This window comes from Bubalus bubalis, chromosome 1, assembly GCF_019923935.1.
Source record: "Bubalus bubalis isolate 160015118507 breed Murrah chromosome 1, NDDB_SH_1, whole genome shotgun sequence".
Lineage (NCBI taxonomy): Eukaryota > Metazoa > Chordata > Mammalia > Artiodactyla > Bovidae > Bubalus > Bubalus bubalis.
This window is the reverse complement of record NC_059157.1, coordinates 136,880,844-136,897,180: the sequence shown is the minus strand read 5'-3', so window position 1 is coordinate 136,897,180 and position 16,337 is coordinate 136,880,844. Positions and strand designations below refer to the sequence as shown.

General features: G+C 36.3%; 1 protein-coding gene across 6 annotated transcripts in view; it reads left to right on the top strand.

Moving 5' to 3' along the window:
* Positions 1–16,337, top strand: part of NAALADL2 (N-acetylated alpha-linked acidic dipeptidase like 2) — a 1,624,416-nt gene that overhangs the window by 1,313,932 nt on the left and 294,147 nt on the right. For all 6 annotated transcript variants that reach the window (XM_044938294.2, XM_044938269.2, XM_025283251.3 and 3 more), the window contains one exon: positions 7,660–7,806. In XM_044938294.2, the coding sequence (XP_044794229.1) occupies positions 7,660–7,806 (147 nt within the window). The remainder of the gene's footprint in view (positions 1–7,659; positions 7,807–16,337) is intronic.

The following is a 16,337-nucleotide window of genomic DNA, read 5'->3' as shown; positions in this document are numbered from 1 at the left end:
TAAACTAAAAAGCTATTTTCCCCTACTCAATTTAACATATTTAAAAGGTATGCCAATGTATCTATTGATTTTTTAAAAATAGGTTTGCCATCTTGAAAGCATATTTTATGTATAAAGAACTCAATATCAGATGCTGATGTTAAGAATAACTTAAGTTTTTAGTTTAAAATACTAAAGAAAGTTAGTAAACATAACTTCTTTTTTCCTCTCAAAGATTATTAGAGGAGTTCTGTAATTCATTATTAAGAATTACTTTCTAAATGGCAACTTAACATACTGGCATAAAAATACCAGCTAAATAAATAAAGAACACATGATACACACAATAGCTAAGCATTGAAGAGTTAATTGAATATGACTTAAAACAAAAATCCTAGAATCCTAGGAAGAACAAATTGAAGGTTAATATATTAATGTTAATACATTAATGTTTGTATTGATATAAACATGATAGAGAGGATAAAGCATTACATTTGGAGTGAGAAGACCTGGAATCAAATCCTGGCTCTGTTGATTTGTTGTTGTTGTTAGTCACTAAGTCATGTCTGACTCTTGCAACCCCATGGACTGCAACACACCGGTCTTCCCTGTCCTTCACTATCTCCCAGAGTTTGCGCAGTCATGTCCATTGAGTCAGTGATGCCATCCAACCATCTCATCCTCTGTTGATCCCTTTTCCCCCTACCTTCAATCTTTCCCAGTAACAGGGTCTTTTCCATTGAGTCAGCTCTCCATAGCAGGTGGCCAAAGTATTGGAGCTTCGGCTTCAGCATCAGTCCTTCCAATGGACACTCAAGACTGATCTCCTTTAGGATGGATTGGTTGAATCTCCTTGCAGTTCAAGGGACTCTCAAGAGTCTTCTCTAGCACCACAGTTCGAAAGCATCAATTCTTCAGTGTTTACCCTTCTTTATGGCCCAACTCTCAACTCACATCTGTACATAACTACTGGAAAAACCATGGCTTTGATTCTATGGACCATTGTCAGCAAAATGATATCTTTGCTTTTTAATATGCTGTCTAGGTTTATCATAGCTTTCCTTCCAAGGAGCAAGTGTCTTTTAACTTCATGGCTGCAGTCACCATCCACAGTGATTTTGGAGCCTAAGATCTGTTGATTTGGAAGCCTCAGTTTTCTAATTTGTAAGATTAAACTGTTTTGCAAGGATATATCTCCCCTATGGAACATTTTGAGAGGCTGGCAAGTCCTATATAGACTCATTCTCAGAAATAATATTATAAAATGCTTAGATTTAAATACACAGGATGACAAAAGAAACCAATTGTATCAAAGTGCAGTTAACTAAATATTAAAGTACACATTTTAGTATTATACAAACATTTAAAAATTAAGACACATTCAACATCAAAATTCATCAAAGTATCTCATAACTTTCTTCTTTGAAAATTAGTGGTGAGCTAAATAACTGAAATGTGAAATGAAAATGCCTGATTTCGTTTAGTTCACAAAGTCACAGATAATGCTAATACTATTGGTTTTGTAGTATCGTCACATTTGAATGAAATATTAAATTTCAGTTAGAATTAAGTGAATATAAAAATGCTTTTTTTTTGGTCCATTAGTTTCATTGATCTAAATTCTTTCTGTGGAGCTCAGGATAATCACCTTGGGGCTTTAGGATTTTTAGATTCTTTCCAATTTCAAAATGTAGTCCTCTCTCTATGATTTCTCACCTGCTTATGTGTTCACATTGCCTGGGCTCATGTTTATAAATTCTGAAGTTAAAAAATAACAAAATTGTGTGAAACCACTTTTAGTTGATCAAACAACAACAACAAAATGTTCTCAGTATGATTAAAGTTTAATTTTTCACTGGTTCTGATTGAAATTTCTTATACAAATAGGTGACCAACCATCTAAGAGTGTCCATATAAATCAGAGTTCTCCAGGGTCCCGAGATCTGCATTTGGCCAGTTGGAGACCCAAGAGAACTGCTGGTATAAGTTCTGGCCCAAATACCAGAAGACTCGAGACCCAAGAAGAACTGATGTTTCAGCTGAATACAAAAAAAGAAAAGACCCATGTCCCACTTAAAGGCAGTCAGGGAGGAGGAGTTCTTCCTTACTGGTGAGAAGGTCTGCTTTTTGTTCTATTTAGACCTTAAATTGATTGAATTAGGCCCATCCACATTAGGGAGAGCAATCTGCTTTAATCAATCTACCAATTCAAATGAAAATTTCATCTAAAATCACCCTTAAAGTCATTCCAGAATAATATTGAGCAAATATGGGCACCTCATGTCCTAGACAAGTTAACACATAAAATTAACCATCCTAGTGCCTATAAAAAATCATTTTTAAAATATCATAGACATCATTATCACAATTTGAACATTTTATACTGTGTGAAAATCAGAATGATAAGTTGCTTCTGCCCAATGAAAATTACAAAATAATGCTGAATGAATATAAAGTGACTTAATTTTATTATACTATGTAGAATGCAGTACTTTAATTGTGAATGTAATGCTTTTTTTGCTGTTTGAGTAAGTGGTCGTCTTAGATTTCTTAAGTATGTAAGCAAGGGGAAGCAGAAATAAAATGTTTGAATTATTAAACATATTTTCAAATACTATAGACACCTGTCAAAGTGTCTTGGTATTGCTAGTCAACTAATGCAAATGTTGACTTCATGTCTTTATAGTTCACTTATATAATAATTTACCAAGAAGTTATTCCTTTCAGCTTAGAAGTATACTTGCAAAGAGCATACTGATTTAGGATTGAGGTTATGATTTCATTTCAGGTCTTCAACAGACTAGTGATAGGAAATTAAATGTGACATAATCTTGGCTTTTGTCTGAACTTGCTTATTTTATAAACTGGAATAAACATGTCTGGTATCAAACATTGAGTGTGAAACATTTTGAACTCTTTGAATGAAATACTTAATTTGTATTTATTCAGCCTTGTAAATAAATTAAAAAAAATATTGATCTGTACAAATGTGTTACCAATCTTCTCTCACTTGTGGTGGCTAACTTCTAGAAAAGTGAAAAAAATAAATTTTCTACTTCCCTCTCAGATAATAGTGCTTTTAGAGGTTGAGCAGATCAGCATCTGTTACCTGATATGGATCCATTACAATCCACTTCACTGCTGTGAGGGAAAACAATTTATATTAAATTAGAATACAGATTTAGGATCACTTCAGGTCTCTGAGTTTGGCCTAGAATTTAAAGTAGTGAATAATAAGATTTAGAGGATAGGTTTTGTGTGCCAGGAATGTTTTCTTCTTAAGGGAAATCCCTAGATGATTCAATCTGAAAATTGGGTTCTTTTTAACCCTATTTTACTCTGAAGCTAGTTAGGAACAAAAGAACAAAATAAACTTAGGCTTGAGGATCCTATAGTTCTGCCTTTCATCCCTGGTTAAATCATAAGAGAGTGGGTGGTAGGAAATAAGGTGCTAGGGGAGACAGAGGGAGAGACAGAGAAGCACTGGCCAGATAAGCTCTCCACAAGATTTTACAGGGAAACTCAGTAGGTAAAGGATAGGAGCCAGGAAGGCTCCTTAGGGAACTCTGTGTCACCCCTGATCTTCCAATCTTGGATTGATTTTCTTGAATCTTTTACTTTTCATTTGGGCTTCACTTTGACAGGAGACTCAATAGTCCAGTGCCTTCAGCTATAGGGCCCAGCTACACCTTGGGCCGTGTAAGCCTATTATTCTGCACCCTGTTCTCCCTACCTAAATAGTCCATATTAGAACCAGAGATGTGATTTAAGAGATCTTAACTGTCAAAACATAATTTAAAAACAATTCTGATAATATTCACCCCATTGACATCTTAGAATTGGTTTACAAAAGAGTTTATGTGTGACAGAGGTGGCAATACAAACATTTAGGGGAAAGATGTAGACTTTTCAATAGATGAGTGAAATAAAGCAAGCCAGAGTAGGGGAAAGGATGCAGAAGTATTTTAAGAAATGTGATCCTGAAGGCTGGATATTACTTGTTTTATTTGCCTGAAAAACACAAAACATGAAAGCAATGATGTAGCTAGAAGAGATGACAGAAATAGACTGCAATGAAAATATTAAAGCTATGCAATGGGATTAGCCATGGAAAAAACAGAAAGACTACAGAATCTGTTCTGGTTTTGGGATGAATGCTTGGGTTCAGTAAAAGACTGAGGCAAAACAAGAATTGTGCTTCAAGCAACTGTTAGATAAAACAAAGGACGTAAACATTGGTTGGAATTGATCATTTCTCCCATTTGGGGAACTTGCATATATGGGAAATTATTACTTTTTGTGAGAGGGAAACTATAACAATGATAACTGAGTAAAAGTGATATCAACATTTAAAACCACTATTATTTTTAAAACATTAATTAAAAACAATTTTACAGACAGCTCATGGAATTGAAAGATGTCAATTTTTATCCATGCCCGTTTAGAAAAAATTCTGTCCAAGGAGCATGGATAACGTTTAAAGTGGATGTAAGAATTATGTATACAAAATGAAACAAAGACCAAACCTATATTTTCATTGATGATGAATAGGGTACATGTGCTATCTCAAAGAGATGTAGATGTTGCTGCAGAAAGGGAAAGTAGATCACTTAAAAAATAAATTTTAGTTTTATTAGCTAGAGTCTGGAAAGAGACTAGATTCCATCAAAGCCTATTAATAACATAAAAGGGTGCAACAACTTAGGTTTCACAAATTCAAATGCCTCCAGTCACCACTCAGGACATTTGAATGAGCGAAGCAGCCAAACTCTAAGACACTAGTCACGGGACACTGCTGAGTGTCTTGACCGCTCAGTACAATGAAATTCAATTAGAAAAAAGTCTATTCTGGTGCAACAATTACCTTAATAGTTACCTGGATATCTCAGAAATACTTGGGATTTCTTACATGATATTAAGTGGTCTCTTTGCTTTTCATGTTCCAGTACTTAAGGGTAGCTCTTCTTTAGATATTCCTTAAAGTCTCCTAGTTGGTATTAAAACTCAAGGAGTCTTGGCCCCAGGAGTGTATGGAGGAGTGAAAGAGGGTTAATTATCTTTTCAGAAAACTAAGTTTTTAAAGGAAAGACTCGGGGTGTGTGTGTGGTGGGGAGGTCACCATAAAAGCATTAGGTCTCTCATTACACCGTATACTAGAACACTCGTTACTTTTTATCCCCAAATATTTAGTTACCTAGTGCTTAGTGGTTAGCTGTTTTGCTCAGTCATGTCCAACTCTTTGTAGCTGCCAGGCTCCTGTGGTTCCTCAGGAACCATGGGATTTTTGAGGCAAGAATACTGGAGTGGGTCACCATTTCCTCCTGCAGAGGGATCTTCCCAACCCAGGGATGGAACCTGCCTCTCTCAGTTCTCATGCATTGGCAGGTGGATTCTTCACCCATAGCACCACCTGGTGCTATCTAATTACCCAAGATATTTGTAAATGAAGTGAATCTGAAACCTTGCCTAGTTTATAAATCCTTACACCAATTTTCCATTTTAATTGATCTAAAGTTTGTTGCAAATGTTTTTTGATATCTATTTATTTTTCATTGATTAGTTTATAATATTGGTATGATTTCTGTCATATATCAACATGAATTAACCATAGGTGTACATATGTCCCCTCCCTGTATTAGTACCTCAAAAAAATAGATAAGTATTGAAACATTATTATATGTTTGAAGGATCTAGCACTGTAGCTGAAAAAAGTTGGAATAACTCAGTTTCTGAATATTAAAATACATGCTTCTAAATCTTTTGATAGGTTATATTTAAGAGTGGTTCCGAAATTATATCATGCCAAAGAAACATAGGAAGGGATTGAGGAGTCTATGTGCTGATTCAATGGCAAATTTTCACCAAATACATACTTTTTGCCTCATTATATGTGATATTCTCACACTGTCATCTCACTCCCCTCATGATTCCTGGTGAAGAGACTGATATTCTTCCACATTTCATATTTGAGACAACAGCATCACATAAATATTCTAGATTTTTGGAAATTTTTTGAAGAAGACATTTTAGATGTTAATAGTTACAGGAACCCTTATTTAACTGGATTTTGATTTTTTTGTTTGTTTTATTTTTATAAAGTTACTGTCATTTATTTTACATGTTAGACAACTCTTAGTTTAAGAAATAATAGTCCATCATTTTTTATTTCCCCAGAGGTTGCACTCAGCTTTGTGATTCTCTTTGGTTTTGGTAATTGGCATATACTCATAAGACATGTTGGGATAATTTTTGAATAAGAAATGGAGGAACTTTATTTTCTGTGGTTTTCCAAAAAAGCATTTTAAGAATAGAATTATATCCTACCTGATGCTTTTGAACTGTGGTGTTGGAGAAGACTCTTGAGAGTCCCTTGGACTGCAAGGAGATCCAACCAGTCCATTCTGAAGGAGATCAGTCCTGGGTGCTCATTGGAGGGACTGATTTTGAAGCTGAAACTCCGATACTTTGGCCTCCTGATGTGAAGAGCTGACTCATTGGAAAAGACCCTGATGCTGGGAAAGATTGAGGGCAGGAGGAGGAGGGGACAACCGAGGATGAGATGGCTGGATGGCATCACCGACACAATGGACATGAGTTTGGGTGAACTCCGGGAGTTGGTGATGGACAGGGAGGCCTGGTGTGCTACGGTTCATGGGGTCGCAAAGAGCCGGACACAACTGAGCAACTGAACTGAATTGAACTGAGACCATCCTTTAAATTTTCTGAAAACTTTTTTAAAAAGACAAAATTAAACCTTTGAGGGATTCTACATTCTCTTTTAATGAGTCATTAAAGTTTATAATAAATCTATTCCCAGGTAAAAATGAAAGTTAATCAGTGGTATCCAATTCTTTGCCATCCCATGGACAGTAGCCTGCCAGGCTCCTCTGTCCATGGAATTCTCTAGGCAAGAATATCAGAGTGGGTAGCCATTCCCTTCTCCAGGAGATCTTCCCAATCCAGGGATCAAACCCAGCTATCCCACATTGCTGGCAGATTCTTTACTGTCTGAGCTACCAGGGAAGCCTGAGAGTACTGGCGTGGTTTCTCTATCCCTTCTTCAGGGTATCTTCCTGACCCAGGAATGGAACCAGAGTCTCCTGCATTACAGGCAATTCTTTACCAGCTGAGTTTCCAAGGAAGCCTGGTTGATGCCAGTGCACAGAATTCGGCTACCAGTGCAGGAGACATAAGAGCTGTGGGTTCGATCCATGGGTCAAGATCCCCTGGAGGAGGGCATGGCAACCCATTTCAGTATTCTTGCCTGGAGAATCCCTTGGACAGAGGAGCCTGGCAGGACAGGGCATGGGGTCTTAAAGAGTTGGACATGACTGAAATGACTTAGCAGCAACAGCATAATTCAAATACTTTTGCAGCAACAATAACAGGCAAAGCTTGATCTAGGCCAGTGCTAAAGTCACTCTCCAGTGAGCATGAACCTCATAGAAGAATGTTGGTACAAAGATTTCTGGTCTTCGTTCTCAAAGGTTCCCATTTGGGAGGGTATTGTTGTAGTCTAAGCATTTGTAGTTCATATTTCAAATAAGTTCCTGGGTGTCATTGATCCTGCTCATACTGGCCAGAGACACTGCTCATATTGGCCCATGTTTCAAATAGCATTGGTTTAGGAATGACCTAAGAAGTATAGTGTGTGCTAACAATTTAAATTATGTTTTTCAGAAAAATAAATTCAATTGTCCCAGAAGAGATCAGTGCCCCAAAACCAATATCAGTTCTGAGCAGATACAGGATGATGCTGATTACTTCATCAACCATCTTGGAGTTCCCACCGTGAGGTTTACTTATGAGGACATCAAAACATTAGAGGTGAGTGCTTACAGAAATGCAAAACACACACCATATATAGCAGGCATGCAAGATTTTATTTTATCTTGGCTATTCATCTTGCTTACCAAGTAGGTTACTCTAAAAAGTAGCTTCATTTAGAAAATTATTCTTGTTGTTCAGAGGCTTTGTAAGAATATTTGAAAACATCAGCTCTTTTCAATAGTGCTGAATTCAATTTAAAAAGATTTATACTGTCACTCACATTTTCGCAGCTTGCTTCTCAACAAGAAATGTGCACTTGTTGGATTAACATCAAAACATAATTGTAATCTTCAGTATTCACAGAAACAGATGACATATGCAATAGATTCTCCTCTCCTTGCCCAAGGGAAAATACATTTCACCTGCTGTATGTAAATGTGAGTCTGTGGAGTAGCTTTCCAAAGTTTGTCAATAGTTTCCTTGACTAAAAAGATGCTACGTTTTTCTTATGAGGACATGAAGTTTTCTCCCAAAGGATGTCACAGAGGCCTGATTCACCTTAATTGTGTTCATTCTTATGTTGGACCTTAAGCCTTTTTATCTTTCTCAGAGTTATGTCACAGGAAACTGTTGCTCTGTAGATCCAAACCTACTGAAAGATTTTTCCTTCTTTTACAAGAGTATCTCTTCTTTGCTGGGAGGTATTTGAAAGCCTCTGGGGTGGCTTCCTTGAAGTAATTATTTCATTAACACAACAGTGGCTGGAAAATGAAACCTTGTTTGTTTTTCAGTTACAGATGTTCCTAAAAAATTGTATCTAAATTGTATTTTTATAGGCTCAGTATCAGATATGCAATCTCTTAATGTCTGATAGTTTTTCACTAAAGTGATCTTTGTGTTTCTCTGCAGACCTCTACCCTCACCTTCATTTCCTCAGTGTGTGTCTGTGTGTGTATTAGGCCTCATTTTTGTTTGACTTTGCAACCCCATGGACTGTAGCCTATCAGGCTCCTCTGTCCATGGGATTCCCCAGGCAAGAATACTGGAGTGAATAGCTGTTCCCTTCTCCAGAGGGTTTTCCCAACCCAGGGATAGAATCCTGGGTGCCTGCATTCAGGCGGATTCTTTGCCATCTCACCCACCAGTAGACACTTACAAACGATCACTAACAACTTGTATTCTTGGAGGGAGAAATTCTGGATGACTCCTATTGTATATGAATTCTTGGGTAGTGGAAAAGCAATCACTGTGATTTATGCTGTTTAAAATTAAATTTTCATGTGCTATTGCTATTTGAAAATGGGGTACATGTTTAGAGGTATCTTTTCTCATACCAAGCCTAGTATATATACTTTAATGAAATTGATGTATTAAGAAATTAACTCATTTTTAAATTTTCCTAGTTGACACATTTTAACATCTTTTTATCTCCCTCCATCCCATCCCAGCCCATCCAGCTCCTGTCATGTTAGCATGTTGAAAGAAAGCTTTTATTCAATATATGTTTAATTCATGTTGGTTGAGTTTAAGCCAAGAATTTAGAGAGGCAATATAGTATAGCCTTAGTAATGAGGCTGTACTTGTCTTTGGGGGCTTCCCTGATAGCCCAGTTGGTAAAGAGTCTGCCTGCAATGCAGGAGACCATGGTTCAATCCCTGGGTTGAGAAGATCCCCTGGAGAAGAGAAAGCCTACCCACTCCAGTATTCTGGCTTGGAGAATTCCATGGACTGTATAGTGCATGGGGCCACAAAGAATCAGATACAACTGAGCAACTTTCACTTTGACTTTGGATTCAAGTTCTAGACATGATTTAACTTTTTTAAGAACTGTTTTTTATAGATGAGGGAACCTTAGTATATATACAGAATCTATAGTGCAATTGTTTAGTTGCAAAGTTGTGTCCAGCTCTTTTGAAACCCCAGGGACTGTAGCCTACCAGGCTCCTCTGTTCACGGGCTTCTCCAGGCAGGAGTACTGGAGTGAGTTGCCATTTCCTTCTCCAAGGGATCTTTTTGACTCAAAGATGGAACTCACGTCTCCTGCTTGACAGGCAGATTCTTTATCACTGAGCCACGAGGGAAGCCTCTATAGAGCCCTGGTAAAGATTAAATGCTTACCATGCATGTAAGAGATTTGGCTAACATAAAGTATATAGTAAGGCTTCATTACCCATAGCTACCATCAGAATTATTATTATCTGACTTGCACATTATTGGGGGAGTTTCAAAACTTTTTTGATAAGATATTAGTGGGAGGGAGGAGTTTCCTAATCATTAAGAAAAGCATACTTCTAAGGCTGACTAGGTGGGTTATGATGAGTTGGAAGATTTGAGGGCGTAATGGGAGGAAATTTGGAAACAGGTCCCAGTGAAGTTCTCTGAGGTTAGGCGTTCATCTCTCGGTCATGTCTGACTCTTTGCAACCCCATGGACTGTAGCCCATCAGGCTCCTCTCTCCATGGAGTTCTCCAGGCAAGAATATTGGATTGGGTTGCTATTCCCTTTTCCAGGAGATCTTCCCACCCCAGGGATTGAACTTGAGTCTTCCGTATTACAGGCAGATTCTTTACAATCCAAGCCACCAGGGAAGCCCAAGTTCTCTGAAGTTATGATTATAATGTGAAACTCCCCAGGATAATTCACGGGCTACATGGGGTGGCAAATGAGTCCAACAGGACTTAGGGACTAAACAACAAAAACCTCAGGCTAAAGTTTATCCCCTAGAACTGGATTAGTCTGAATGAGCTAATCAGTTTTTCAGATTATACACAGAATGTCTAACTCCCATCATCAAAATATTTTCTACTGTATTTGTCTCCAAAAAAAGTAATTAAAAGAGAATCTTCTGTGTTTTATAACTGATGACCTTGTTTATATTGCTTTAGTGTGAGAAAAAAATTTAATGGATTTGTCCCTTACAAAATGTGAAAGCTTGAGATGAGACAATTTTGTATGGTGAACTGTCCAAAGAACAGATAATAGCCTTTGCTTTCTGTGTTAACCTATAATAAATATTTGTATGCAGTTATTAAGAGGAATTATAAACATTGAAAGACTTTATCCACGCTTTAAAGAATATTTATCCTGTGTCAATTAGTAAAAGCAGATAAGGAAATTAGAGCTTTTCCCATGCAATGAAGATAAAATATATATTATGTTTATGTATTGCATAATATACTATATGTGTAATATAATATGTAATGTCTACCACTTATTGAATACTTGCTTTGCTAAATAGTTCTACATAGGAAATATTGTAAATTAGCTTGTAGAAGGAAATGGCAATCCACTACACTATTTTTGCTTGGAAAATTCCGTGGACAAAGGAGCTTGACAGGCTACTGTCCATGAGGTTGCAAAGAGTTGGATGCAACTTAGCAACTGAGGTATATTACTTTATCTCATTTATCATTTACAATATCCCTATGAGTCACCTTTTATTACTGGCTTTTTTTTTTTTTTTTGCTGAGGATGAAATGGAGCTTAAAATCAAGTAGCTTATCCAAGATCATAAAGCTAATAAATGGCCAGGATAGAAGTTTATCTAGATCTCTTTAACAGTAATCCTCAACTATTACAATAATCCTCAACTATTACATTAAAGTTTGCAAATCTGTAGCCCAAGGGAAAGATCCAGTCCACAGATATCTTTTGTTTGTTCTGAGCTTTACTGAAAACTTGAATTTCTGGAAGCAATGGATTCCTTTTTCCATGGAAACAATTGGCTAAATTGTGCATTACAATTACAATATTAAGCATATTTCTTCAACACATCTTTCTACCAAAATTTAGGAAATGAATGATCCAACAGCCTAAAGGGCCACATGTTTCACCAGACTCCTATCACCTCTATTACCTGTCTGGAGGCTGTAGAAACTGAGTTTGTTATCTTTGTGCTCAGTATCTTTGCATTTTAAGTAAAAGCAGTTAAAGCTATAGTCCCTTTCACTTTAAAATTGTATATGCATTCTAAGTATGCTAACATTATACTCATGTTTTTAAAGAAATTATTTATTTATAATTTATTTAGGTGATTATAATGCAAGTCTAGAATTTCTGACAGGATTTTTAATCTAGCAAGATTGACCATGAATCTATTATATTCAATTTCCACAAGTAAGTAGTGATAATAAGAGAAAAACTACCTGTAGAAAGTAGACTAGTGTGGTAGACCACTTTTGGGGAAGATATTGAACATTATTAGTTCTAACATTTTTTAACGAAATATAACATTTTATAATAAATACTCCCAATATTTCATACTATCCCTATTCCCACCAGTAAGTTTTCCCTGTAGTTTCTCTGGATGTTCATATATTGCATAGATTGCTTGAAATACCTTTCATCTTTCAGCTTTTCTTGACATCTATACTCTAATTTTACAATAGTTAAATTTCACAAATGAAAAGCAATCTGTGGCTTTGCCAAATGTTAGAATTATTCCACCTCATAAGCTATCACCTTGTTAATTGAAACGTCTCTAGTTGTAAACTTCATTTGAATAAGGTTTTCACTTTGTAAACATCGTTGCACCTGTTAGAAGAAGCATTTTGCACAGATTAAATACAATGCAGAGATTACTGAAAAGAAAATGAAAAGACAGATGCTTTCTGATTAAGAGTGCAATATTTATGACAAGCCAGTGGTCCAACGCACATTTCTTCTGTCACTTAACAGCTGTTTCATATAATTTTTGTTCCAGTTCAGTATATTTACTCTCTATAGGGCATGTCAGAGGGTCTGACTTTCTTAGTATATCAATAGATCAATCCATGCCCTAACAAGTTTTATACCACAATTTGAAGCTCTGGTTCCTCACTCTGTTTGACCTTACATTTTTTGCTCTTCTGCTTGAAAAATTCTATTTTAAACCCAATTTACCTCTATAATGGAGCATTTAACATTTAAATTATAATGAGCTAAGAGGGTATTACAGCTTTTATATAGCAGAGATTTTTGCACAATTGTTTCAATATCTCTTGGTACCCCAGCAAATGAAAATCAAGTAGCATAGGTATTTGGAAACTCTTACTAATTTATTTTAAGTTAGATGACTTTGATATAAATTCTGATTCTTAAACTGATACACAAAAGCATGAATGTGTGTATGTGTGAGAAAGAGAGAACTTTAAGGTATGGCATAAAAATAATTATTTGTGCAGATGCAATACAGATGCAATGGATACATACATATTTTGGAGCAAAATATCTCATAGTTTACATGGTGATTATGTTTTATTCTACTGTGCAAGTTGAGAAAAAAACTTACATTACTTAAATTAGAGATTGTTTTGTCTTTTTCATTTTTTCTTGGGAACTTAGTCACTGTCATTGTTATGTTAATAGGTAATAGCTTTTCAAAAGTCAATTAAAATCTTTTTACTTCAGAAACTGAAGAGTTATGCATAACTATGCAAAAACTGAACTTTTTTTTGTAGTGTCTGATAGAATCTGTTTCATACTGTAGCTACACAACAAATTAATGTCACTTAGAAATGAGATTTTACCTTTTCTATTTCAAAATGGACCAATTCCAAACAGGATAGAAAGGGGTTTTTCAGTGTTTTTTCAAGCTCATTTGTTTTCTTTGTAAGTTATTTTAGGAAAAGAAGACTGTCAGATAAAAATATATAGTATGATTATTTTCAGATCTTAGAGTAAATGTTTCAGAGTATTTTGTTCTAAAGACCTATTTGCATTTATTAGTACTGAACACTCCAAAGAAAAGAGCTTTTTGTTTATGTGAGTTGTTATTCATTCATCAAGTCATGTCTGACTGACTCGTTGCAACCCCATGGACTGCAGCACACCAGGGTTCCCTGACCTTCACTATTTTCAGGAACTTGCTCAAACTCATGTTCATTGAGTCGGTAATGCCATTCAACCATCTCATCGTCTGTCGCCCCTTCTCCCCCTACCCTCAATCTTTCCCAGCATCAGGGTCTTTTCCAATGAATCTGCTCTTTCCGTGAGGTAACCAAAGTATTGGTGCTTCAGCTTCAGCATCAATGCTACTAATGAATATTCAGAGTTGATTTCCTTAAGGATTGACTGGTTTGATCTCCTTGTTGTCCAAGGAACTCTCAAAAGTCTTCTCCAGCATCACAAATCAAAAGCATCAATTCCTCAGCACTCTTTATGGTCCAACAATCACATCTGTACGTGACTGCTTTGTCAGCAAAGTGATGTCTCTATTTTTTAATGTGCTGTCTAGGTTTGTCAGAGCTTTTCTTCCAAGAAGCAAATGTCTTTTAATTTCATGGTTGCAGTCACCGTTTGCAGTGACTTTGGAGCCCAAGAAAATAAAATCTGTCACTGCTTCCACTTTTTTCCCCTTCTATTTGTCATGAAGTAGTTTGGAAGGACTGGTGTTAAAGCTGAAACTCCAATATTTTGGCCACCTGATGCGAAGAGCTGACTCATTTGAAAAGACCCTGATGCTAGGAAAGATTGAGGGCAGGAGGAGAAGGGGATGACAGAGGATGAGATGGTTGGATAGCATCAGGGACTCAATGGACATGAGTCTGAGTAAACTCTGGGAGTTAGTGATGGACATGGAGGCCTGGTGTACTGCGATTCATGTGGTCACAAAGAGTCGGACCTGACTGAACGACTGAACTGAACTGAATGTGACCAGATGCCATGAACTTAGATTTTTGATTGTTGAGTTTTAAGTCAGCTTTTCTACTCTTTTTTCACAATCATCAAGAGGCTCTTTAGCTCTTCTTCACTTTTGTTATTAGGGTGCTACCTTCTGCATATGTGAGGTTGTTGATATTTCTTGTAGAAACTTTTATTCCAGCTTGTGCTTCATCCAGCCTGGCATTTCACATAATGCACTCTGTATAAGTTAAATAAGCAGGGTGACAATATACAGCCTTGATGTACTCCTTTCCCAATTTGGAACCAGGCTATTGTTCCATGTCAGGTTCTAACTCTTGCTTCTTAATCTGCATACAGGTTTCTCAGGAGACCGATAAGGCGGTCTGGTATTCCCATATTTTGAAGGATTTTCCTGTTTGTTGTGATTCACACAGTTAAAAGCTTTAGTGTAGTCAGTGAAGCAGAAGTAGATGTTTTTCTGAATTCCCTTCTTTTTTCTGTGATCTAATGGATGTTGGCAATTTGATCTCTGGTTCCTTTGCCTTTTCTAAATCCAGCTTGTACATCTGTAAGTTCTCAGTTTACATACTGCTGGCACCTAGTTTGAAGGATTTTGAGCATTACATTAGTAGCATGTGAAATTAGTACAATTGTGCCATAGTTTGAACATTCTTTGGCATTGCCCTTCTTTGGGATCATAATGAAAACTGACCTTTTCCAGTCTTGTGGCCACTGCTGCATTTTCCAAATTTGCTGAGATATTGAGCACACTAATACATGCAGATATTAATATTAACCATGATAGAAGTGAAAACTGAAGAAAAATATATAGTATTTATTATTTTTTTAAAATATCAATACATTTAAATGAATATAAATAATTTATTTTATAAAGGATAATTATCAATTTTTAAAATATCAATATCAATTTTTAATTTTTTAAAATATCAATACATTTAAATGAATATAACTTTTTAAAAATATCAAATCATTAATGAATATAAATAACTTATTTTTATAAAAGGTAATTATATTTCCCAAGAGAAGAAAACACAAATGAGAAGAGTGCACTATTTTATATTTTGTCAGTCTTTTTAATGTGACTTAATACTATAACAGTTAGCTCAACTCTCATATCAGGTTTTGCATTCTGTTGTAACATATTGTTTTGCTAGAAATGGTCATATAATGACAGACATTTTTATTATATATATATATATATATATATATATATATATATATACTGGAGAAGGCAATGGCACCCACTCCAGTACTCTTGCATGGAAAATCCCATAGACGGAGGAGCCTGGTAGACTGCAGTCCATGGGATCGCAAAGAGCTGGACACGACTGAGCGACTTCACTTTAACTTTTCACTTTCATGCACTGGAGAAGGAAATGGCAACCCACTCCAGTGTTCTTGCCTGGAGAATCCCAGGGGTGGCAAAGCCTGGTGGGCTGCCATCTATGGGGTCGCACAGAGTCAGACACGACTGAAGCAACTTAGCAGCAGCAGTAGCAGCAGCAGCAGGCAGGTATTAGTCTCCTGAAGGTTAGTTTGAGTGTGGAATCTGAAGCTCTATTAATAACTTTCTAAATCCTATATACTTGTGAATGTAGCGTGAAAATGAAAGTGAAAAAGGCATGTAATGTAACTATCATTATGAAAATAGATTAGTCTCAGTGTCACTTTTGGGCCTCTGAACCACATTTGGAGGGATACTGATTTGAGAGAATAGCCTTGATTAAACTATTCTACAGTTGGCCCTCTGTATCCACATGCGGAACCTGTGGATATGGAGAGTCAATATCCACTGAGTCATTTTATATAAGGGGCTTGAACATCTGTGCATTTTGGAATCCATGGGTAAGTGTGTCAACAGATCCTGAGGGATAACTGTGGTTTAGTTTTTATAATATTGACTAGCTGTATATCTTTGCCCTGTTCAAGGATTTGAACTATGATTTCATATTAACCTGTGTTTA